This window comes from Sinohyriopsis cumingii, chromosome 14 (assembly GCF_028554795.1).
Source record: "Sinohyriopsis cumingii isolate HCF-2022 chromosome 14, ASM2855479v2, whole genome shotgun sequence".
Lineage (NCBI taxonomy): Eukaryota > Metazoa > Mollusca > Bivalvia > Unionida > Unionidae > Sinohyriopsis > Sinohyriopsis cumingii.
In genome coordinates, this window is record NC_142974.1 from 113,829,612 (window position 1) to 113,856,463 (window position 26,852).

General features: G+C 33.2%; 1 protein-coding gene and 1 long non-coding RNA gene across 2 annotated transcripts in view; both read left to right on the top strand.

Moving 5' to 3' along the window:
- The window catches only part of LOC149784632 (uncharacterized), a 300,236-nt gene extending 293,210 nt beyond the window's left edge, over window positions 1-7,026 (top strand). The window contains exons 17-18 of the mRNA XM_089932690.1: window positions 2,747-3,358; window positions 5,281-7,026. Coding sequence (XP_089788816.1) covers window positions 2,747-3,325 — 579 coding nt within the window. The 3' untranslated portion in view covers window positions 3,326-3,358; window positions 5,281-7,026. The remainder of the gene's footprint in view (window positions 1-2,746; window positions 3,359-5,280) is intronic.
- The window catches only part of LOC149784629 (uncharacterized), a 441,350-nt gene extending 415,422 nt beyond the window's left edge, over window positions 1-25,928 (top strand). The window contains exon 2 of the long non-coding RNA XR_016413914.1: window positions 25,880-25,928. This is a non-coding gene — a long non-coding RNA (uncharacterized LOC149784629). The remainder of the gene's footprint in view (window positions 1-25,879) is intronic.
- The last annotated feature ends 924 nt before the right edge of the window (window positions 25,929-26,852 follow it).

Sequence of the window (26,852 nt, forward strand, 5' to 3'; positions counted from 1 at the left end):
TAAGAATCACAGATCCACAGGAAGCAAGGGTTACCATGGTGGCCATCTTGTCAAGTGACTTTTTGTTCAGAGACTTCTTAGGTTATCCAGATGGTCTTAACTGAAAATGGATCCAATCCAACATCCATCAGTCATCTTAAAAATTTTGATCTCCCAAATTGATCAGAATGGATGCTAGAACAAGATGGAGTTTTCACTAAGACTTACAATTGTATCTAGTTCTACACTAAACTGAAATTTCATAACTGTCACGTTAGTGTTAGTATATAACTGATATAAATGTCACATTAGTATTAGTATATAACTAACATAAATGTCACATTAGTATTAGTATATAACTGACATAACTGTCACATTAGTATTAGTATATAACTGATGTAACTGTCACATTAGTATTAGTATATCACTGATATAACTGTCACATTAGTATTAGTATATAACTGATGTAACTGTGACATTAGTAATATTCAATCTGAAGAGATGGTTGCATTGATATGGAGTTTGTAGTACAATTCTAATGTTGGTCCTATCAATAATGCTGATCTGACTTCCGACATATTTGGCACACTGGCATATTAAAACAGGTATCTCTACTACTCTTCGACAGATGGTCATATCGAAATGTGGCTTTCATCAAAAGACTAAATATGATTTTAGTCCTAAAAGAAAATGGTTAGATTAAAGGAAGGTCTTGATATAACATGCAGCATGAACTACAAAACAATATATCCCTTTAGTTATTAAAAGTTTGTCGATTTTGGTGATATAACCTTGCTTAATTTTCAGAGTGTGTTAAAATGCCTTAATCACTCAAACTTTTGGTCTTGGGGAGCTGATTTAAATTGTATACACAGGCTGCACATTATCAGCAGCAAACACAATCTAGCCCCATGCTGGCATATGTGATATATTTTTTATATCAACAAAGCCATATAAATCAGATTGAAGGGATTGTATGAATCTTAAACAGATCTAAAAATCCCATTTGTGAGAGCACGCTACTGGTACATTAATATGAAGTTTGAGAAAAAGTATATCATCAAGTATGTCATCAAATATTTCATCAATATGTCATTTATAATTGGGTCCTCTATTTGTAGTGCACTAACTAGCTTAAATAATACATATAGAATGGAATAAGACAATGGAATATTTGTTAACCATAAAATATATCATTTAACTATTTATAATATATGTAGAGAAGGGAAACTAATATGTTTTTTCATTTAATAAATTGATGAAAAGAGGCTGATGTCTAAATCACAAACTTTGGGCAGCTAGAATGTCACTTTATAAATCACAATTTGAGCCAACAATAATGGCATTTCTTAGACTTATTTCCTTAAAGGCTGTACAATGCTGATTTTAAAGTGGATTTTGATGAATGTATGACAGTCACTTAAGTAGGAACTGTAGATATAGATATGATTTTCCATAAATTTGTAGGTTTCATTTTCCTTCAGGTTTACGGTCTGCAGGGCTCCTATTTCTTAAGACATAATGTGGCTGTATGACTGATGTTTCAGTCTTACTGTGTATATGATTAATTTTCCTTAAGTCACACCATGTCTGTAGGAGAGAATTTCCTTTAATAGCCATGTCCATATGTCTAATTTTACTTAAGGCACAGTGGCATTATGATTCTTTATCCTTAAGACTAACTGTGTCTTTAGGAGTGACTGCCCTTATGGAACACTTTGGCTGCACTACATGCATACATGATCAAATTTAAGAAATAACATTTTACCTATACACATCCACATACATACACTGTCATACACATGCAAATACAGACACTATCACATATATGCATGCACACACACGCTCACACAGAGGGGAAATGACATTTTGCCGATACCACTGTCAGTTCACTTTTGATTTATTCTTCCAGGAAACGTAGTGTTGTTACAATAATACCAAATAATAATTAGTATAATACATGCATGTCATTTATCATCTTATCCCTTGTTATATCCCAATTTTGGGTGAGATGGTGGTCATGTAGATTAGTATATTATTTCGTGGAAGTTAAGTGATAGATTCTGTTACTCACAGCACAAGTTGAAATAATGCTTAGAATGATTTATAAGTATAACCTGTTTGATTATAATAGCATCATTGAATCATATAGTTAAAAATATACTGTGGAATCCAGAGACCTTCCTCTCAGTTTGGTCTGTGTGTGTGTTCGTATCATCTAATAATGGGAGTGCCATTATACCTTCTTATTAAGTCTAAGTTGTGAAAATCATTTGATCTCATATAAAATGAAATTTAAAAAATTCACTTCCCCATTGTCTTTCATACTATCGAAATTAATTCTCCATAGCTGAAATGGTAGGTGAAAAGTAAAAGAACACAACATGTTAGACATCTCCAGTTTAAGAGTGGTTTGTCTTTTGGAAAAATTCATTGTAAGTTAAACATACTTTATATATGTTCCTGTGAACATAATACCATGAATCTTTTCTGCAAATAGTTTCTTGGATTTTAGCAGAGAGAGCGCCGTCAATATACATCCTGTTGCTTTTCTTTTGAATAATACTGTTGAAAAATAGATAGACCCAATCTGTTTTGCACACATTTCCTAACGTCAAGCACTCTATGCATTCACAGAAAAATCTTGATAAACCAGAACCAAAATGTTCTAATACATTAGTGTGATGATCATCTAACTAGTCATTGTTACTGTATATGTGGTCATTGATTGAATCTTTTGGTAACATTAACCTTCCTCTCTCTTTAGGGGCATGATCCTGATACACCTATAACACCAGAGCACATGAATCATTCTCGCCTCTGTGTTGCTCTTGTAACTGTTTGTGGAGATGCCATGAGAGAAGTCCTCCATACCCAAGTTCCTGCACCTCACACAGACATCTATCAGGCAATCCTGGCCAATAGGGTCAACTTGACCAGGAGACAGGGAAGACCGCTTCTTAACCCTGATCAAAGTCAGCTGGTGTTTCCAGATCCCCAGGGGCGAACGACAGGAACATTAGAGCAGTTTGATCTTTCTTTGTTATATACTCTAATCAGAAATGTCAGCTCAGTTCCGGCCCCATTAACAGGCTGGGGATATGATCCGCTAGATCAACCAAGGGATAAATCTCTAGGAGCAAGTGTGGAGCGAATTCGTTCATACAGGAATCATATCAGTGGCCATTCACCAGACGGAAAGATGAGTAAAAAAGCTCTAGAGGATTACTGGAACAAGTTTGAAGCTGTGCTTCACGACATTGAAAATTCAATTGGTGGACAGGTATACAGCCATGAGTTGGAGAAGCAAAAGAGACAGGTGATCTCCATCTATGAAGCCTGTTAGCTACAAATGAAAGTCATGAAGAAAGAGCAACAGGTACATAGTATAAGTACAGTGTGCATGCTATTATGGCAGCGATTGCAACAATGTATGTGATATGATGGCAGCAGCAGGTATAAAATATAAGAAAAGTATGAGCATTATGATAGCAACAACAGGTAAAAATTGTTTGTACATTGTGTGATATGAGGGCACCAAAAGATACAAAGAATTATGTACAGCGTGCGTAATATGATAGCAAAAACAGGCAAAAAGTGTAAGTACATTGTGTATGATGTGATTGCAAAATCGGGTTCAAAGGATAAGTACAAAGTGCTTGATATAATGGAAACAGAATCCACAAAGTATAAGCTGATCGCACATGATATGCCAACAGTACTGTGTGTATGATATAATGGCAGAGTATGAACACAGCTTATGATAAATGGAGTTCAAAGGTTGGTTTCAACTTAACTGTCATATTAACTTTCGGTTTTAAATTTAAAGCTTAACTTGATACTTTTTAGGTTTATTTAAAAGTGGAGCATACATATTGAGTGTGAAACTCATGGATACTTAATGGGACTGTTTGACACTGGAATCTCAATAATGAGTGTGACACTTGTAACAGTATTTATTGTCAGTTAGAACAATATGCCCATTTCTTTCAAATTATAAATACAATGTCATCTTATTCACGTAATATTACATCGCATTTTTGTCAAGTGGTAATCCTAATATATTCTACTGTATGATAGAAGCTTTCATCAATTTTATCATTAGAGAGTGAATACGGTATTTCAAATTAAAACTTTTAAATTTACGTCAATTATTGTTACAAGAACGTTTTTTGTTAATGTTATGCAATTTTTTTTACCCATTTTCATACAGTAATTAATAAAAGGTTTGTTATTATTTTATCGGAATATCAGCATTTCTTACCAAGGCGCATTCTTAGCCATTGAGGCTTTTCCAATGATGTATGTTTGTGTTATCTATATAATTCTGATGTTTGGAAGTGGATGTTTTGACAAACGATACAGTGGCATTCACATTATGTTGAATTCTGTGAAAGTTGATATTATGTAAACAGGTACTTACATCAACATTACTTTGATGTCTGTGGATGATGATGTTATGTCAAATGGTATTATGACATCTAAATTACTTTTCAATGACTGTCGATGAGCGGATTATATCAAATGGTATTATGACATCTAAATTACTTTTTAATGACTGTTGATGAGAGGATTATGTCAAATGGTATTATGACATCTAAATTACTTTTCAATAACTGTCGATGAGAGGATTATGTCAAATGGTATTATGAGATCCAAATTACTTTTCAATGACTGTCGATGAGAGGATTATGTCAAATGGTATTATGACATCTAAATTACTTTTCAATGACTGTCGATGAGAGGATCATGTCAAATGGTATTATGACATCTAAATTACTTTTCAATGACTGTCGATGAGCAGATTATATTAAATGGTATTATGACATCTAAATTACTTTTCAATGACTGTCGATGAGAGGATTATGTCAAATGATATTATGACATCTAAATTACTTTTCAATGACTGTCGATGAGAGGATTATGTCAAATGGTATTATGACATCTAAATTACTTTTCAATGACTGTCGATGAGCGGATTATGTCAAATGGTATTATGGTATCTGTACATGAATTGAAAGTGTCTGTGACAAGAGCTTTTATTTTTGATGGACAAAATAATAGTGTACAGAGGTTGTTTACATAATGAGAATGTTTGCATATTTTATTGAACTTTGACGAGGAAAAAACTTGTAATTTTTAAAATCATATAAATTTATTGACTTTTTAAAACACACCGTATTAATGGTCTATTTTAGTTGATGCAGAAAATGCAATCTATTTTTTTTCTTCTTATGTTCAGGCATTCCATTGTTTATTTAAAGAATTATCTATGACAAGATCTGTATGCTTTTTTTTCAGACTTGTCCTCTAAGAGTTACTACAGTTGTGCAAGCAGAATGCTTGATCCCAGGTACCAGGAAAATGAACTCGGGATACACAATCCCATGATAAAGTCACTACGCTATGTGGCTGTATTTAGGACCCAGCATTATCCACAATCCAGTGACACTAATGTGTGTGGCTAAGGACCAAGCAACATGCACGATCCCATGCCAAGATATACTTCTCTTTGTGGCAATAATGAGGACCAAACATCATCTATAATCTCATGTCTAGTAATGTGGCCATAATTCACACTCAACATCATGCATGATTCCATCTCTACTAATAATACTGTATATAGTAATAATCAGGGTCAGGCATTGTGATAGAGGGGCTGTCAAGTTCACTGAGAAATATGTTATATTGTTTTTTGACTGTTTAATTGGATGTGTAAGCAGTCATTTGTTATTCAGACATTCAATTGGTGTGTGAAAAGACAAAATAACTATAGTGTTTTCTATTTGACTTTCTTTTATTTCTGAGAAATAGTGAATTATGGTGGTGTACTGATTGAGGACAACACATTAAGATTGTTCCTGTTATTTTTGAGAAATAGTGAATTATGGTGGTGCACTCACTGAGGATAATACATTAAGATTGTTCTTTTCATTTTATTTTAGAAATAGTGAATAATATTGATACGTTCACTTAGGACAACACGAATACTACCATTCAAAGTATAAAGTATTGCAGATTGGACAATTTCATTACATTTTATGATATCTATTTGGTCCATTCAGTAGATGCGTTTAGTAAATATATAGTCATAGTAACATGAGGTTATAAATGAAATACGTATATTTGGTCCCAAATGCAAATGGCAGCAATTAGAGAGGTGTCTTATGAAGATGCTAACTCATACAAAATTGGTTTTGTTACCTAATTTGATTCGTCAGTTTTCAGAAGAATACGAGAAATACTGTTAATATCCAGCAGTTATAAAACAATAAGCTGACCTGTGTTTTTAATTCCTTTAGTAATGTAGAGCATCAATCTGTTATATGAATTTTTGTTTCATAATATCTGATTAAATTATTCTTTTTAATATTGTTTTAATATTGTCTAATTTGTATTTTGATGTGCTTGATTTGATTTAATGTTAGGAAGTTATTATCCATACATTTATTTAATTTGCCCTATAATTTCCTTGTGAAACTCAGTCACCTAAAAACTCCATATAATTGGGACCCTGTACCCTACAAAAGTCATATCATATTTGTTAACAATTATGATGGGCAACTTGCAAATATATTTAGACATGTAATTGTGAATATTGTTATACTGTATACTGTACAACTAAAATGATATTGGGCATTTCTACCTTGGGGTTTATGTTTGCTCTTTGGTAGATAAAAAATAAATTATGTAAGTCAAAAGTAAAACCCTCAAACTGGCCCAGTCAAAACTTACATTATTATTGGTTTCAAACACACCTAATTAAAAAAACATAGGTGTACACATATGGTTTTGTGTTCTCAGATTTTATGGAATAGGCTATATTTATATTTGTATAATAGAGTAGAGGTATGCTTATATAATAGAGTATAGGTATGTTTGTTTAGCATTATATATATATATATATATATATATATATATATATATATATATATATATATATATATATATATTTCATTGACTATATAAATATTTATTTTCATGGACTTTATGTATATTTGTATAATAGACTACAGGAATATTTGTGTAATAGACAATATGTGTTTATTTTGGTTGTTGTTGTAGAGTTTAATGCCATTTGTCAGCACAAGATAGGCTATACAAGGCGGCCAGTATAAATGGTAGAGGAAGAGCCCTGGAAAACCCTTGAATGAACCACCTACCCACGAGAAGCTACTGGCAAGCTTTCTCACGTACTCACATCGGCCGAGCCAGATACACAAAGCCACGTAAACAGAGGTGAGATGGCAGTGATCCATAACAGTGAGTGTTGTAGACCACTCGGACTTGTGAGTCCCCTAGGAATATCTGCATAATATACTCCAAGATTATTTGTATCATAGACTATATGTATTTTTGTATAATACACTACATGGATATTTGTAACAGACTATAGGTTTATTTGTATAAAAGACTACAGGGATATTAATATACCAGATTAAAGGTATATTTGTAACATATAATAGAGGTATATTTGTATCATATACTGTAAATATATTTGTGTAATAGACTTTAAGTACATTGGTATAATAGACTGCATGTATATTTGGTATGATAGACTGTATATATATATTTGTATAATAGACTTGAAGTATATTTGTACAATAGACTTTTCTTAACTTTACACCAGTAAGTATTGTGCTGATATTTTGAATGTATGTACACAAAATGTGCTGTGTAGAAATATCTTGTTTGTAGGAAAGGAAAGAGAAAATAGTTTTCAGACGGTGTTTCTTCATAAAATGTTCATTATTTTTTAATTAGTTTAAAGGGTATAATTCTTGTAAAGTTTTTCAGGTGTCACATGACTAAATGAGCCAATGATATGGCCCAGTTTCTGTTACATGTATATGTGTTTCATCTGTAATATGTCCATCCATCAGCAAATGCTTTGTTACCACTCGGGAGCTATATTTCTAATCCGTTTTAAAACAAACTTGGAATATTTATTTTATAATCATTAATGACCTTAGTAATAAGCAAACTCCATGCATATTAATGATGAATTGTCATGAGTTAAGTTAATAAGTTTCATTACCAGTCGAAGCCATATTTATGATCCAATTTTTAACAGACTTGGAATATGTGCTTATACCATTAAGGTCTCATCTGGAAGATATCGGTATTTGATTGAGAAAGCACATCCTATATAAATAATATGACCGCCTTAGAGGTAAAGTCTGTTATATTTTTTGCAAAAAGCTTATCAAAAAGCATTATAAGACAAGTGAAATTCTATTATTTCGTTCATTGCGAACATTGTTGTAATATACACTTGTTTCCTTCTTTCATAAACGACACTTCTCTTCTTCCAAAGAACCCTGTTGGCAGATTTCATGTTAGTCACATAGAGTTAATTGGTTGATAGGGTGTGAATCAATTCTGTTTTCTCTTTTCATTTTTTTAAATTTGTTCTTTGTTTCTTTTTTTCTGACAGAAACTAATTCCTGCATGTAACGAAGCCTCTATCTTAGATTTTAACTCCAACATACAATCATTCCAAATCCAGTTCTAGTACATAATTCCGATGTTTAGATATATAGCTTCACAAAATTTGAATATTTAAGTTATTAGAAGAAAAATCTAATTGATGATGCTTTAAAGTTGGAATTGAAGCAATGCCGAACCTAATAGCATTGGCAGTACCATTGTATATTTGTTTGAAGTGTCTTAGTTGACACTTTAAAATAAATAGTTTCATTAATTCATTTATATTATTTATGTTCAATTACTGTGACAGATTAAAAGAAAACTTGGCACTGTTATAAGAAATCACAATATATGGAAATGAAACTAATGTTTTAGAAAAAAATTAAGAAACTTATCGAAAAGCCGATGAGTTGGTATGTATTAGATCAGTATTAATGCAATCTTACAGTTATTTATATGTTGCAATAACACCATCCAGACGTAAATAACTGTAAACTTTTAATTGATCTAAGTGTAATGTGTTGGTTATTTTTCATTGATGCTTTAGATTATTAATAGGAACGTTACGGTAAAAGTTTTTAGTGTCATTGGTTGAGGTCATAAACATGCAAGTAGTTAGTAAAAACATGGTCAGTTGTGACTTGTATACAAGTTGATTCTTATTACAACTTTCCGCTTAGTATCCTGCCATCTCCACACAATTTAAGCACAGCCATACTATAGTTACTGTAGTAGTTTGAATTAAACATTGTTAACTTGACACGTTTCAATTTTGCCTATGTGCATGTGAGGTTCTAAACATTTGGACAGTACGCCAATATTTGGTATGTTCATGATCTCAAAAATATACACAGGATGTAACATAATTGCAGCTTACCTGTCATTTTTGATCACTTGAATAATTTACATAATGAATGCACTAGGGCCTTCTTGAGGTGAGATATATTAGTTTCACAGTGAAACTGATGTTAGCTTTAAATTGAACTTTGTTTTGTTAGGGTCTGTTCATTTTAGCTTGTACACACAGTGTGGGTGATGGGTATGAAGTTTGCATATGTGGGGGTGAGGTAATAAGACCAACTGGTATATACGCACCTATTGGCATAAACTTTAGTATAGCTACAATAAAACCTATTTGCCTTAGCCAAAACAAAAAACCTATAGTATTTGCATACCTTTGTTTTTTTTTTTTTTACATCCTTGCCAATTTTAAAAATGAAACGTATCAAAAAAATAAATTATAAATGATGTATTGTTAGCCAGTGAGAGGGCAGGCATCCATTCTGCACTTTGCACTTCCTAACTAAGCAAGCAGTGATTATTGCTATATAAGTTATGCAGGAATGGAGAGAATTGTCCACCTTTGTAGTTTCTTTATAGTATACGTATGAATGTAAATTGTAAGCAACAATAAGAACCCCTTCTCTCCTGTTCTGGTTTCCAGGATGATGCATTACAGTCAATACTGTTGTCTGCATGTAATATTTGCAATGTATTTTTATTATTAAAAAAAATAAAAAATGAAAAACAGGAACAATTGTACGTATTTGATCAATGAGATGAAACTACAAAATTTACTTAATTAGATTATCAAACACAGCAAATAATCACAATGGTTGCTTAAAAACTAGTAAACCCACTGCAGTTGCTCAAGATCAATTAGTTGAATTTCAATGGCGTCAGAAAGTACACAATTCCAAATTTGATATTTAAATCAATGGCTGTGTCTTCACACTAAGGTGTCATATATCTCGTATTTAAATGTGTGTGTATGTGTGTGTGTGTGTTGTAATCGCAAATATATGATAAGGTATGGTTTCTTTTCTTGGATGAGTAATGTTACGATCTTGTTTGTTACTTAATGTTGTAATGGTATGACTCCATGGTGTTAAACTAAGTATCAGAAAAGAGCGAGGACCAACAAGATTTGTAACATTCAATCATTAATATATTTCTCTAGAATATAAAGTAAACATTGAAAAAGAACAGTGATTTGAAAAAATCCCAAAACGTCCCAACATTTCTATTACTCGTCCAAATGAATGAAGTTCCAATTGAATATTAAACAATATTTATTGAATCCCAGCACACAAGTAGTTTATCGAAATTAAAAATTAAGTTAAATTCAAAACAATTATTATTTTGACAAAAGACACGATCTTCAATGATATTTTGTATTATATTATATTTTAAAATTGTGAACACTCACTGCGCTATATTATTATATAAGTTTGAAAATGAAAATGTAGTGCCCTGCAAATCGATGGTGTTTGCATTTGAAAATATATAGCAAAATCACAATGTACATTTGTTTGAGTATATATAACAGAATGTTCCATGAGTGAATTGGAAACGTTTTTTTTTTTTGTCGTCCCGTTTGGCATTGTCACTTGTGACAATAAAATGCTTCAACTTCTCGAAAAATATTGCCTTATATCAACTCCTAATAAAGTAGGGATCCCTTATGCATGTCTCAAGTGAGCAGCTGTTATGCTGAAGCTCTGTGGAGCTCCACAAACCACCAATCCCCTTCCACGACTCTATAAGGTGCTAATAACAATGTTGGCATAGGTTAGGACCTACAAATGTGGTACTTATATAACACAGTATCTATATCAAGCATTACATGTCCTTACAAACAAGGAAGAACACCTAGGGCGGGGAAATATGGTGATATTTACGAAAATGCGAAGTTACTATGCAAGAGGGAAGAAATAAGAAGGGGAAAGGACAATAACAGAGTAAGACAAAGGCAAAGAGTAATCAGCGGGAAAAAGAAGTGTTATACATAAAAAAATCAGGTAGTAAAATATTAAGACTTATTTAAATGACATGAAATTGGGAACAATACCTGGTGAAATGAACGAAGTTTTCAAGGAGTTTATGCAAGGGGAAGAGGTATTTTTGCCCAAATACTTATCAAGTTTGGAAAATTGAATAGAAAACTGGAATGCATTTCGGAAGCATTGCATATATATATATATATATATATATATATATATATATATATATATATATATATATATATATATATATATATATACCACCACATACATTAAAAATAGATGGCATTTAAAGTGTTGGTTTAAACGAGATTGATATACCAATATTATTTTTATATCAAATTGTGATCCGCCCATGGCACTATAATTCAAATATATAAACAGTCTTGTAACTGCATACCTATAGATGAAAGGTGAATTTCTACTCATTCATTAATCATAAATGACATATGAAAATAACGATAAAAAGTATTAATAGTCCGTGTTTTCTAAATGAAATGAAAATAGTACACAATTTCATCGGAATCCTTTCTTATTTCAATTCCCCTATTCCCTCTCGTGCGTAAGGGACAAAATAAGCAAACGTCTGGAGTGAGAAAGAAAACCATTCTGCTGACGAAAACATTAAAACGGAACATGTACCAATTAACCTATAGTAATCTAGTTCCTTGTAATGGCATGTTTACCCTTTCATTTGGATCCATATACAGTGTTCATAATATCAATGATACATAGTTAAAATAGCCAGTCAGCACTAGGCCTATATGTTAAATTTGTCGGTCACGAGGCACACATAATGTAGTGTATGCAATGCTTTGCTGTTATTGTTTCTTAAACCTATCATAATGTTCTAAATATCGATTATTAATTATTCAATATAAAATGTCAAAATGGCTAACGAGCCACCTCCTCTGGATTATCGTAGCTAGATACGAGCACAAATCCATGAAAATACTACCGTTGGGGATTTTCGCTTGTGTCATACAACGATGTCTCTGGGTCTATGAATGATGGTCAAGTTTAGCCATACCATCCAAAGCACAGTGGCTATATAATAACCACAAGGGAGGACACTTCTCTCCTTTCTCGCGTGACCCATTTAAGAATAAATGCTGTTATTTCAAGCTACATTTCACGTAGCATAATAATTTTGGTACCAATGTTTAGCACAGGCATCTGACTTTGCATTTATATCCAAAGTTTGGCTTACTGTCATACCTTTAAAGAATGTCAGCCCATTTTCCCACGCTATTTCGCAACATGACCATGATCGCACACATTTAATATGCAGTTGATATCCCACTGATTGGAATATTGTCCTCTCATTATCTAAAAGAAAATAAATTCCTGCGTCTATTTATAACCTACGTTCAGCTGGCCAAGGAGAAGTTAGTACTCCATTCAGCGCGTTGTTCTTGCATATTAAGCGGGCACAATCACCTTCAATCAGGGACAAAGGTCAAGCACAGAAAATATATTAAATATACATATTATTATTATTCAAGAAGTATATTATTTTTTTAATGATGCTAATGACAAAATTATTAAAAATTGTAAAGTGTAAAATGTGCACTGCATATAATGGGTGTAACTAGATCATTAAGTACTTAGGCCATTTATGTGATAAACGAAAGTAGACATTTCTAGTTACACTTTGAAAGGGTTTCAGTGGGATTACAATAAGGACTTACTCTTAATATGTAGATGCAGCAGGCACCGATACAGTTTTATTGTCTGGTTACCTTGTTAATATCAGGTCCAATTATATTTAGTGAAGCAAATCATCTCATATTAGGGAGTATTTTCTTTAGACACGATATATTAAGAACGATGTTGTTGCCATCATATATGTTATATTTGTAGTGTAACTATAAGTCCACAATTTTTGTTCTGTGTCTGCCTGCTTTTGGTTGTCAGAGATCTAGTTTTAGTCAGATTGATAATTTTTATCACATAACATGTCCCAAAAATCAGACTGGAATCCTGTAAGCCATGAGGAAATATTCAGAGCATTGTCTCTGCAAAAATGTATATGTAACAAATATATGAAGATCATATATGAGATGATACGTTCTATAGTGATATTATAATTACAGACTTGAATTGCTGCATGAAAGCTGGCCACACAAAAAAATGACCGGTGGGTGGTTCAATAACAAACACTTACTTCATGTGGAATGCTTCTTATATTTGATGTTAAACACGACATGAACATGATCACGAGTCTCTAAATGCGATTATCGTTTCTCTTTAGATCTGTTAATTAAAATTCTTGTCATTTGCTTTTCTCGACCAGGTGTATATGTCAACGTGAATAACTCCGGGTCTCAATAACACCCAAATATGGTTATGTACCATACCATTGTATTTCATCAGTAAAATCGAAGGCGACACCCAACAGTGAAGTAACATCGCCAAGTATATCATCTATCATGTCATGCTAAGTAACAACGTTGCTGATTCCTCGTGTACGTATTATCAGCGGCATGAAAGTTTGCGAAGCGTACATCATATCAATTGATGGCGAAAAATTAGTTGAAGATCGCCAATGTATATGTGAAGAAGTGTTGGAGATGACTTTGAACCATGCGCCAGAGTGCCATGTGACATAGATGTTGTTATTGCGTGTGTATCCCTTCCGTTAAATATCATTAACATATTGGCGCCATCATTGTCGTGGATGAATTTCCGGATCCGTGCATACTGCGGAGTCACATAGATGTCATAGGTGTTTTATGATCCTCGGGAGAGATTATATTTAATAAGGTCGGCGATGGCTTGGAAAACTTAACCGTGATATTATTTGATTGTGCATTTTGCTAGAAATTGTAACTCATGCAAACAGGCATTATGTTGCGTTTGATCTGGTCAATAATGCAACAATGTCGGTATTTATCACATTGATAAATGATATGTCTCTTAACAGTGATCTGGCATTTTGAGCGCATACTCCTGGGATGTAAAATCTGGGAGTTTTGCACCGTAGCGATAAACATGCTGGTCCTGTCGCTGAATTTTTTCGCTCGATATTCAGTCAATCATGGAACGTTTATAAAATGCTCGATAATACTTTATCACACTATAACGCAATTGCATTAAGTGATCAGACGCGTGCTCATTTATTACACAAATACCACACATGATTGCAGTAATTGGATACTCATTCTCGTCATAAAGTTTATCAATACCGGTTACATGCTCTTATTTTGACCCAAGTTTTATTACATGGCCACCATTGTAAAAGTCCATAGTGATACATAATTTTCGTCTGGAGGTTTCATGACACCTAATTGCAGAGCATTCAATATTCAGGACTGAATAGAAAATTAGGGTTTAATTTTAAAAGAAAATTTATATTTAATTACAAATGAGTAAATGGTGGCGCTCTATAATCTCTTATTTTGCATTGGGTTAGAATTGTAATGAAATAGAATTTCCCCGGCTTTCCTCATTGGATATACTGGCTATTTTACAAAGACCTTATATATCTTAGGTATAGATCAAAGAACCTTTCATTCCTTTCATTTTGATATATGACTGATGAATGTAATATGGGTTATAGGGCATACAGCTTGGCCTAACTCCAAATGTGCACCTTTCAAAAAAGTGCTAGCTCAGCTTGGTCATTTTCACAACCCCATGGTCACCATCCCCAGCCCACACACCCGACGTTGAGTCCAATAACTTTCATTTATCATCTAAACTAATAAGTCTCTCTTTCCATGTTCAAGTCTTGTAATGATTTATTTATGTGCAGCTAATTGTACAGTACTGCAATTTAATGATGCAGATGAAACTTTTGTAGAGGGGATGAAATGTCATGCTTATTAAGAAAGTGATGCATGTACCTCTCACGTGATTGTTTGGTCTTAATCTCATACCCGTTTGTTGAGGGTTAATATCTCTGTGTGTGTTAATCCACAAAATATAAGTTTAGCCAATGTTGACCATGTTATGACTTTGACAATTAATGTCCGGTTGTAATCATCAAATAGAAGAAATCAACAGGTGTGCGAAGCCCAAAACTCTATCGAAACTTTGTTGAGCCCATTTCTTGTAAATATTGGTGTTAATAGATAATATAAAATTAATCTTATACTTTAGCCAACACTTCTTTCAGTAGCGAAAACCTGCCATTGGGAAACATACATCGGTAAAGATAATCCGATGACTTGCCTTACCGTGCGAATTAGATAGTGGTTCTGGACACATTATAATGAAATGTAGCTGCTTGTGATGGGAATATTTAACATTTTTGCACTTATATGCTGGCCATTTGTTTCGTTAGAGGTGTGGCTGTTCTTGAGGGGTACTTTTGAAAAGAACCTCATTTGTGCCAAGGGTTTCTGGCTATCAAATTGGGGTGGCTGCTAGTTGGAATGGTGGTGGGGCATTCAAGAGGAGGACCGCTGTTTTAACGTAGAGTTTTCACCAGAAAACTTCTTAAACCAAGTTGGTGCTTAAAGAAAATGATGGCAATCTGATTTAAAATATTAGATAACAACCAGAATTTTGAGACGATATATTTTTGCAATGAATATAGTTAGAATCATCGACATTATGCATTTGTGGAGAGAATAAGGCTTGATTCATTTACATTATGTCTTGTTACAAATAACATAACTAGATTCATTGACATTATATGTTGTTCCAGATAATATAGCTATATTCATAGATAGTTAAGGATTCCCACTTCAAGCACGCTGAGTCATAATTGGATTTTCTTGACTTGAGTCCCATTGCATCCACACTCTGACATAATTATCACATTATAGGTGTGAGAACTTGATTGTAAGTTTAGAGCTTCATAGTGATTGATAGTGATAATAATATGGATACCATTTCTTTTGATGTATTGAAAGACTTTAGAGTTTTTGAAGGTAAAATTAATAGATTGCACCACATTGAAATTACTTGAAAATATCAGTTGCATCATAGTTCAATTAAATTTCAGGTGTCTTTCATCGATCAATTATCATGTTGTGGCACTGGCTGAAAAGGAAGGAGAGTGGAATGTTCTTCCACGTGAATTTTAGGTAGTATGCCTGAAAACAGTAAATGTAATTAAAACAGATGGGATACAGATCTCTTTTAACATTATCATTTTCAGCAGTCCATATTAGAGTGTAAACATATTATTTGATAGTTACTTTTCATTGGTTTATCCATATCAATATATTGTCATGCATGTAATTGTGGTTATAAGAATATATAAATTTATCATCAGCATATTGTCCAAGGTTTTTAATGTTACTTGTTACATTTGAAAGATAACATAGATACAGTCATATAACCTCTGATTTCATGTGTTTATTTTTAGCACACCTAGGCATAAAATATTGCCACCACAACTTAAAGTAGAAAAACCTTTAAGGAGCAACTAAATATCTGCTTAAAGGTTTTTAACTTATTTATGTGATAGCATACCAGCAACATGGATTTTAAAGTTCATGCAGATGATGCCAGTCTGCTCAGAAATAATGGCTACCCATGCAAGAAATATAATATCATTAAAATGACTATATCCAAGTTCACTTAAATTTATCAGCATCCTATAAAATAGATTACATGGCTTGTTGCTGATACTTTTTATATAATTTGTTGATTTAAGCATGGTGGTCAGTCTGTTACCACCTTGGTGTGCTTGTCAAAATGCATCTCTCAATTCAGTATCTTTGTTGATTTTGTTTTACTAGCTGGCAATTCTGCATATGTATTTGTAGGTTCTGAACAAGAACAACAAGTGTACAAATATGACTGTGGGAGACACTTGTGTAGATGAATGCATTAATGTACAGGATAATGTTGTGGTAGTCAGAGTGGTGTACATAAATGCATTAATGTACAGGATAAGGTTGCGGCAACCAGTGGTGCACATGAAATAATTAATGTACAGGATACGGTTTTTGTAGTCATAGTGGTTTACATGTATGCATTAATATACAGGATAATTTTGTGGTACTCAGAGTGGTGTATATAAATGCATTAATATATACGATATGGTTCTGGTAGTCAGTGGTGTACATGAATGCATTAATGTACTCGATAAGGTTGTTGTAGTCAGAGTGGTGTGCGTAAATTCATTAAATATACAGAATAAGGTTGTGGTAGTCAGAGTGGTGTACATGAATGCATTAATTTTCTCAGTAAGGTTGTTGTAGTCAGGGTGGTGTGCATAAATTCATTAATGTACTCGATACGGTTGTGGTAGTCAGAGTGGTGTACAGGAATTCAATACTGTACAGAATATGGTTGTGGTAGTCAGGGTGGTGTCCATGAATTCATTAATGTACAGAATAAGGTTGTAGTTGTCAGGGCGGTGTACATGAATTCAGTAATGTACAGAATAAGGTTTCGGTAGTCAGAGTGGTGTACCTGAATGCATTAATGTACAAGGTAAGGTTGTGTTAGTCACAATGGTATACATGAATGCATTAATGTACAGGAAAATGTTGTGGTTTTTTGGTGTACATGAATGCATTAATGTACAATATAAGGTTGTGTTAGTCAGTGGTGTACATGAATACATTAATGTACAGGAAAAGGTTGTGGTAGTCAGAGTGGTGTAAATGAATGCATTAATGTATTATATATGATTGTGATAGTTCAGTGGTGTACATGAATGCATTAATGTACAGGATAAGGTTGTGGTAGTCGGAGTGGTGTACATGAATGCATTACTGTAGAGGATAAGGTTTTTGTAATTAGAGTGGTGTACATGAATTGATTAAAGTACAGGATAAGATTGTTGTAGTCAGAGTGGTTTACATGAATGTATTAACGTACAGGATAATCGTTTGATAGTCAGAGTGGTGTACATGAATGAATTGATGTACCGGATAAAGTTGTGGTAATCAGAGTGGTGTACATGAATGCATTAATGTACAGGAAAAGATTGTGGTAGTCAAAGTGATGCACATGAATGCATTAATGTACAGGATAAGGTTGTGGTAGTCGGAGTGGTGTACATGAATGCATTAATGTAGAGGATAAGGTTTTTGTAGTTAGAGTGGTGTACATGAATTCATTAAAGTACAGGATAAGGTTGTTGTAGTCAGAGTGGTTTACATGAATTAATTAATGTACAGAATAAGGTTGTGGTAGTCAGAGTGGTGTATATGAATGCATTAATATACAGGATAAGATTGTGGTGGTCAGAGTGGTGTACATGATTTCATTAATATACAAAATAAGGTTGTGGTAGTCAGGGTGGTGTACTTAAATGCATCAATGTACAGGATAAGGTTGCGGTAGTTAGAGTGGTGTCATGAATGCATTCATGTACAGGATAAGCTTTTGGAAGTTAGAGTAGTGTACATGAATGCTTTGATGTACATGATAAGGTTGTGGTAGTCAGAGTGGTGTACATGCATTAATTAGTGTACCTAATAAGGTTGTGGTAGTCAGAGTGGTGTACGCCAATGCATTAATGTACAGGATAAGGTTATGGTTGTCTGGTGTGCATTAATGCATTAATGTACACGATAACGATGTTGTAGTCACTGGTTTCCATGAATGCATTGATATACAGTATAAAGTTGTGGTAGTCAGTGGTGAATGTGAATTCATTAATGTACAGGATAAGGTTGTGGTAGTTAGAGTGGTGTACATGAATGCATTAATGTACAGGATAATCTTTTGGTAGTCAGAGTGGTGTACATTAATGGATTGATGTACATAATAAGGTTGTGGTAGTCAGAGTGGTGTACATGAATTAATTAGTGTACATAATAAGGTTGTGGTAGTCAGAGTGGTTTACGCGAATGCATTAATGTACAGGATAAGGTTGTGGTTGTCTGGTGTGCATGAATGCATTAATGTACATGATAACGTTGTAGTTACTGTTGTCTCATTTTGTCTGGTTACTTTATATCATACTTGCTGAGATTAGAAAGCATGCTGAGGGAACAGTTGATGGAACCAGTATATCTTTTCAAGTACTGATGCGTAATGAGTACGGATTGTGAGGTTCATTGTAATAGATGTTGAAACTTCACAACCTTCGATTTTTCTTATTCTGTCTTGGTGATTACTTTAAAAGAAAAGCATTCTGAACTTTATTTGCTTGCATTTTTTATGCATGATGTAGCTTAGAAAGTTTTTATAAAAACTAAAATAATTGGAATAATTTACTCTTTAAACTTTACCTTCTTTGCTTTTCTTTGCTTTTCTTTGCTCCAGGAAGATGATAACCTTGGGCAAAGATGACCTAGGGATCAATATATTATGGCAGTGAAATATTCTGAGTACAAATTATAAAGCAAAAATTCATTTTAGCTTGATTTTGAACATGATGGTTGAAATTATTGCATTATGATGGCCGAGAAAGTGTGCAAAAAATGGCAGTCCAGAATATGCATGCATGAAATGGCAGCCCAGAAAAATGTATCTATTAATCAACAGCCCAGAATGTGTATCTATTAATCAACAGCCCAAACTTTTTATCTATTAAACAACAGCCCAGAATATGTATCTATTAAACAACAGCCCATAATATGTATCTATTAAACAACAGCACAGAATATTTATATAGTAAACAACAGCCCATAACATAAAGATATGAAACAACAATTCAGAATATGTATGTATGAAACAACAGCCCAGAATATGTGTCTATTAAACAACAGCACAGAATATTTATATATTAAACAACAGCCATAACATAAATATATTAAACAACAGCCATAACATAAATATATGAAACAACAATTCAGAATATGTATATATCAAACAACAGCCCAGAATATGTATCCATTAAACAACAGCACATAATATGTATCTATTAAACAACAGCACAGAATATTTATATATTAAATACCAGTTCAAAATATATATATGAAACAACAGCTTAGAAGATGTATACAGTGGAACCCCGCTGTAACGCGATAATTGGGGTCCAAAAGTTGGGTCACATCAATAGCGGGGTTGCGTTAATGATGGGTTTTACATTATTTTACTTTTTCCAGAGAACAACTTGTTGGCACATATACGTGTATTTATATCTCATATGTAAGATGAATATGGTATCAACACTGTTTACTATCGTATCATTATGGCATGCAAGTTCATCCATAATTCATGTAATTCCATTGAAAAATTGCACACAGATTTATAATATTCAATATTTTTTCCTAGATCATTGTGTCTGAATTCAACATCTAATATACAGCATGAACAGATTATTAACACCATTTACTTACTATCTGATATTGTACTGTGGGGGTTGCAATTAATCCATAATACACGTAATTCCATTGCAAAAGTTGCATACATATTTAAACTATTAAATAATTTGGTCACATATCATTAGGTATCTGAATTCAGTGGGAAAAATTAGCACCAAAATTAGGTCAAGAAACACGAAGAATGAGTATGGTTCATTAAGTTCCAGGGTCTATAAACGGTGTCTGTAGAAATTTCATACTGCTAAAATGTTCTCATATGCATTTCTGTGTACATTTATCCATTGTAAATTTCCTATAATTAACGCTTGTACTCCTATTTGTTTGAACGACTATGGCAAGAATCATTAACAATCAACGGATGCTTTCAACGTGCATATAACTTTTACTTCAGATTTTGTGAATATGGAAAGAAATGTACTAATCATTGCGCAAAGTGCAGTGAACAACTTGTGTCTGTGAACTTACTTTTCCATAACGGTAAAATATTTTATAAACATTAGGAAATTAATAACGAGTTCATAAGCAAACACCGTACACGTGTAAAACCCGAGAACTAAGTGCATTAGGCCTATAATGGTAATGAGTCATTTTTATTAAAAAAGCTGAATCCATGTGCAATTACATACCCTTTCAATTTCCAGCTAATGTAGCAAACATTATTTACTGGTCAACTGATTGCGTCTAATAACACCGCCAAGCCCAGCAAACATGTTGGCAGCTTTCATTTTTTCATGTCTATTAAATTGTGAGAATTTTTATCAGACACCACATTGTCTGCTGCTTGGTTGTGTCTGCTGCTTGGTTGTGTATGCAGTTAAAGAAGCACATGTTAGCTATTGTTTGAGCAACGACTGTATACAGAATTAATTAAAGACAATCACAAATACAAATTACTGGCTTGGCTAATGAATCAGTAATAAGTAACATTTCCGATAATCTTTATATCGGCATAACACTTCAAGAACCTGATGAAATTATTAAATTTTAGAAGCTACGCCACGATCGTATTATATTAAAGTTCATAAGCGAACTCTTCCCCAAAATGATAATAAACATTTTACACAGTATTTCTCGTACTTAAAAATTATTTTTTTCTTGTACGAGAAAATAACACGTACATGTATTTAAAATTTCAGGAACCATGCCACGATCATATTATAATCGAATTCATAAACAATCTCTTCCCAAAATGATGACAAATGTTTATACACTATTTCACGCATTTGAACAAAAGATACTTTTATCGGTACAAGAAAAATACATGTACGTGTATTTAAAATTTCAGGAACCATGCCACACTTGTATTACATTTGAATTCATACGTGATCTCTTCCCCAAAATAATAATACATTTTTATTATGCACTATTTCACGTACTTTGAACAAAAATATTTGTTCATGTGCGAATGAACATGTGAACTTTCGGGAACAACGCCATTGCCGCGTTATATCTGAATTCGCGTTATGGGGGAATTGCACTGAATATGAAACAACAGCCAAGAATATATATACATTAAACAACAACCTAGAATATGTATCAATTACAAATCAGCCCAGGATTTGGTTCAAACAGAATGTATATATTTTTAAAACAGCTCAGAATATATATCCATTACACAAGAACCTATAATATGTATTTATTGAACAACAACCCAGAATATTTATCTATTCATTACTCATCATGTCTTAATCAGTCCATTAATGTCACTGAATTATGTGTTGAAATGGAAGTGGTAAAGACAAATAAGGACAGGCTATTGTATGATTGTCGGATCATGACAGACTTCATTGTCAAGATCATGACGAACTACACTGTATGTTGTCTTTGACATTCTTTTATTTGATTTTCAGCTTTGAGATCAAGAGCCAGAGAGAGAGAGAGAGAGTGTGTGTACTTGAACGTATAAAATTATTTCATCAATAAGATTCCAGCTGATATTCTTATGAGTATAATTTCAGACCTGTATTCTTGCTGTGGGATCAGCGAGAAGCAGATAGTGGTGGATTAATCAAGTGAAAATGGGTACGATTACTGAATACATTTAGTTTTATGGGAGTGACAATCCATTTTCCTTGCTATATTTCACATTGCAGATGGTTTGTAAGATTGGCTTTGTTTATCCATATGTACATTATGTGTTCCCTTGAGTGTCCATAGTCGAGTGGTCTAGAAGATTGACATGCAACCAAAGCTTGTGGGCTGGAATTCTGATCATGGTGATGAGTTTATTATTTAACTCCTTCCTACTCTTGCATTTAGAAGCCTGTGGTATAAGAACTTGTACAGTATTGATACATTGGAATTGGAATAATATTGTATACCCAATCATCAGTGGGTTTTTTTGTTTACATTGCTGTGCAGTTGCTAACGAAATAAAACCCATTTTTCTATGTTTGGACAACCTTTTTATTCAAAATGTAAGCATTGTGCTTATTTACTTTGTGCATTATTTGAGTATGATTGGTCAAAGAAGTGTTCCTAGTACTGGCAGCAGATGCTGAGACAAAGCTCTCATAATCGTCATCATTAATCTGAATTCATTTTTTCCCAGTTGGCACAGTACTTGCATTTATGTCATACTCCTGTCATTCTTACCTTCAATGACAAATACACAGCATAAAAACGTTAGACCTTGTTTCATTCTTTACAATTTGCTTGCTTTCTATTCTTTCAGAGAATAAAATGGTCTTGATCAATGAAAACCTTTCAGAGCTACCATGTTAATATCAAGTGTCTTGATTACTTAGTGGGCATGCCTGAAAGACGCGACACAGAGTACAAGTAGCAAATGATACAGGCATATTATGGCTGCATAACCTGTATGACAAGTTACTGATGTTTACTTGCACCCCTTTAAACTCCAGTGTGAGAAATATGCAACAGTGTATGATAAGGAAAATAATGAGATTTATACACATAATTACATTGTATCTTGTGAACAATTAAGCTTTTATCTTAATTGTGCTATTATGTTATAACATTTGTGCATGTGGACAGTTTTAAAAGATGCTAAGGAAGAAATAATAAATAGATGGTTGCATTGTAAACAGACAAGCTACAATGATGTCAGTCACCCTCAGTTGTGATCACAGAGTGGTCGATGGGGCAGTAGGAGCGCAGTGGCTAGCAGAGTTTAAAAAGTTGATAGAGAAACCTGAAACCATGTTATTATAATGTGGTTACACCAGTCACGTTTGTCATGGAATGTGTACTTTAGGAACCAAGGCAATAAATCTTTGTAAATATCAGATATATAATTAAAAATAAAACATCTTAAAGCACAGTTTAATCCAAAGTCATTTTGTTCTGCAGCAGAAGTGAGACAGTTTAGCCTGGTGAAATTTATGTCAGTTATGCCCTGGAAAATTGTATGGATGCGCATTGTCTTGTAATGGAAGTTTATCTTGGCAAACTATTGCAAAAAGGATCATTGTTTTGTCTTGTCCCAGTATTATAGTGATATCAGTTTTATCCACAGCTAGGCTTCTGTTTAACCTTTATATTTTTAATCTTTCCATGCCAAACCAGATATCAAAATATCTGTTGCTTGTTTAAATATTACAAAATTAACAAATTGTTTAGCCCCATACCAGAATGTAGTAATCCATCCGTATTTGACCTTTAATATATGTTTTTCTTCAAATCTGTGCTGTTGGATTCTGTCTCTACCTTTTCTTTGTAGAATGCACTTAATAGTTTTGCAATAAAATTACACCTGTCCTAATGATAATATAAAACTTTATATAATCAGTAGCCAAAATAAAGGGGTAGGTGGGATTCTCTCTGCAAAGCAATTCATGCAATGATAAGCAACAAGGTGTTGCCTTGCTCAAGGACACACCACGGCAGCCAACAAAGTCTGGTCTATTGGAAGGATTTGAACCTGCACCCTATCCGTTGTGAGTCAGGCTCACTAACCACTGAACCACCATGGCTAACATATAGGACATCAAAAAATAATTTCAGCTACTATTGAGAAAGAGTTGGATGTCTTTAAAAGATCATAACAATTAGTATACAGGTAAAAGTAATATAAGTTCACATATAAGATTCTTTTTGTTCTGTTTTACTGGTCATCAGTTACAAAGTTATATGGTAATGAAAGAAAGATCATATGTAGTTGCAATTAACAAGAAAATTATTGTTGTAGATTGACACTAGCAGCATTTTCCATTCCTTGATGAATGCTGCAATTGAAACACATTCTGTTAGTAATGGATTTTTTTAAAAGTTAATTTTGACTATGGGGGAAGAATTTTCTCAAAGTTGATATTTGAGTTTTTAGTATTATTACTGGATTGACATGAACAGAATCCTTGTGAAAAGAAGCTGTATGTAAATACAAAAAAATAGCATTGCGAATATTTGTAAGTGGAAGGTATTTTACTTTTGTTGGGATAGTGCTATGGGTTGGCATAGATAAAATCATGTAAATAAACAGACCCAGATTCACAATGTACACAGATATGGTTAATTCCATCAGGCTTGCATAGCAGTTGCCTTTGAAAAGACATGCAGCGCATAAACTAACCATAATCTCAAATTAAGACAAATGGTAGAGTCTGTTTGCAATAATATTTAAGCTGTTTTGCCTTTATGTTTTAGAAGTCTTCTGGGAGACTTGAATTTAGCCTGCATCATATAGTCAGGATTGTGCTGATGTGCCATACATGCATACATACGTACGTACATACATACATACATACGATTTTCGTTGCACTATAATACTTGGAAAAATTCCACAATGATTTACAGAAATTAACATTTTGTTAAGTGTGGTTTATAGAAGTAGCTTTGGTTGTTTGATATATCGGGGTACAGATGGTCAATCTGATCGGTTATTGCAAAGAAACATAATGTATAGTACATACTTATTACAAATTCAGTCCAACTGCAAGCATTATAGACCCTGATCTGCTGTCACATAATGTGCCATATCTGGGTATATGCAGTTAAGTTTAATCAGTACAGCAAACAACATAAACCCAGATCTGCAGGCACATAATGTCATTGCAGATCAATGTCTATTTTGGTTGCAGTTGGACTTGACTTACAAGTAAGTGTATATGGTAGCTACTAATCTTTAAATGTATTATTCAGAAAATTGTAACTACATAGAAATTACAGGATACTATAATGCCATAGTGTACATTTATAAATGTAAGATATTTTAGTCTTGGATTGTATTCCTTGTAAACAGTTGTGATTTATGCATTCATAACATTTGCTGGTGTTAATGTACAAACTGAATGCTCACAACATCATCGAGTAATTGGTTGATCCAAAGTCAAAATCCGACTGGAAAAAATGTCATGGTTTATATCAACCATAATAAGGAAATAGGACAATTTAATTTTGGTCTCAAATCATGGACAATTACTTTTAAATTGTTGATAATTGTGTGCAGGGTACAGGGAATAAAATGTGTACTGGGTTATTATAAAAATTAATAGCGGCTTGGATACTAAAGCTGTTCATTGTTTACTGAATCTCAGTTAAAAGGTCATGCCATTTTTATAGATTTATCAAATTAAACAGTCCATGACTCCTATCGCTTCTTAGTTATTTTTACTGAATGTCATGCATGCAGTTTTTATTTATTTATACCATACTCTTAATAAAAAAGGTTCATGATAAAAAAAACTCTATCTCAATAGTTCTCTTATCCCTAATTTGTAGGAAATCAACGTTTTAGGCATTTTTTGGCTGTACATTACCTTTTCTTCCATATATCCTCTGATGTCAATAGCCCAGGATTTAATACGACATACCTCTGATACATGTCAAAAGCCCAGGATTTAATATTACATATTTCTGATACATGTCAATAGCCCAGGATTTAATATTACATATTTCTGATACATGTCAATAGCCCAGGATTTAATATTACATACCTATGATACATGTCAAAAGCCCAGGATTTAATATTACACATTTCTGATACATGTCAAAAGCCCAGGATTTAATATTACACATTTCTGATACATGTCAATAGCCCAGGATTTAATATTACATACCTATGATAAATGTCAAAAACACAGGATTTAATATTACATACTTCTGAAATACATGTCAAAATGTCCAGGATTTAATATTACATACCTCTGATACATGTCAATAGCCCAGGATTTAATATTACATACCTCTGAGATGCATGTCAAGATACCCATGATTTAATGTTACATACCTCTGAGATATGTCAGAATGTCCAGGATTTAATAATACATACCTCTGAGATACATGTAAAAATGTCCAGGATTTAATATTACATACCTCTGAGATATGTCAGAATGTCCAGGATTTAATATTACATACCTCTGAGATATATGTCAAAATGCCCAGGATTTAATATTACTCTGGTGTATGTGTCAAAATGTCCAAGATTTAATATAATATTAGAGACATCTTAAAACTATGTCAAAATGCCCAGGATTTACTAACTTTATGGCAGTTTGACAAGCATACAGTTTGACAA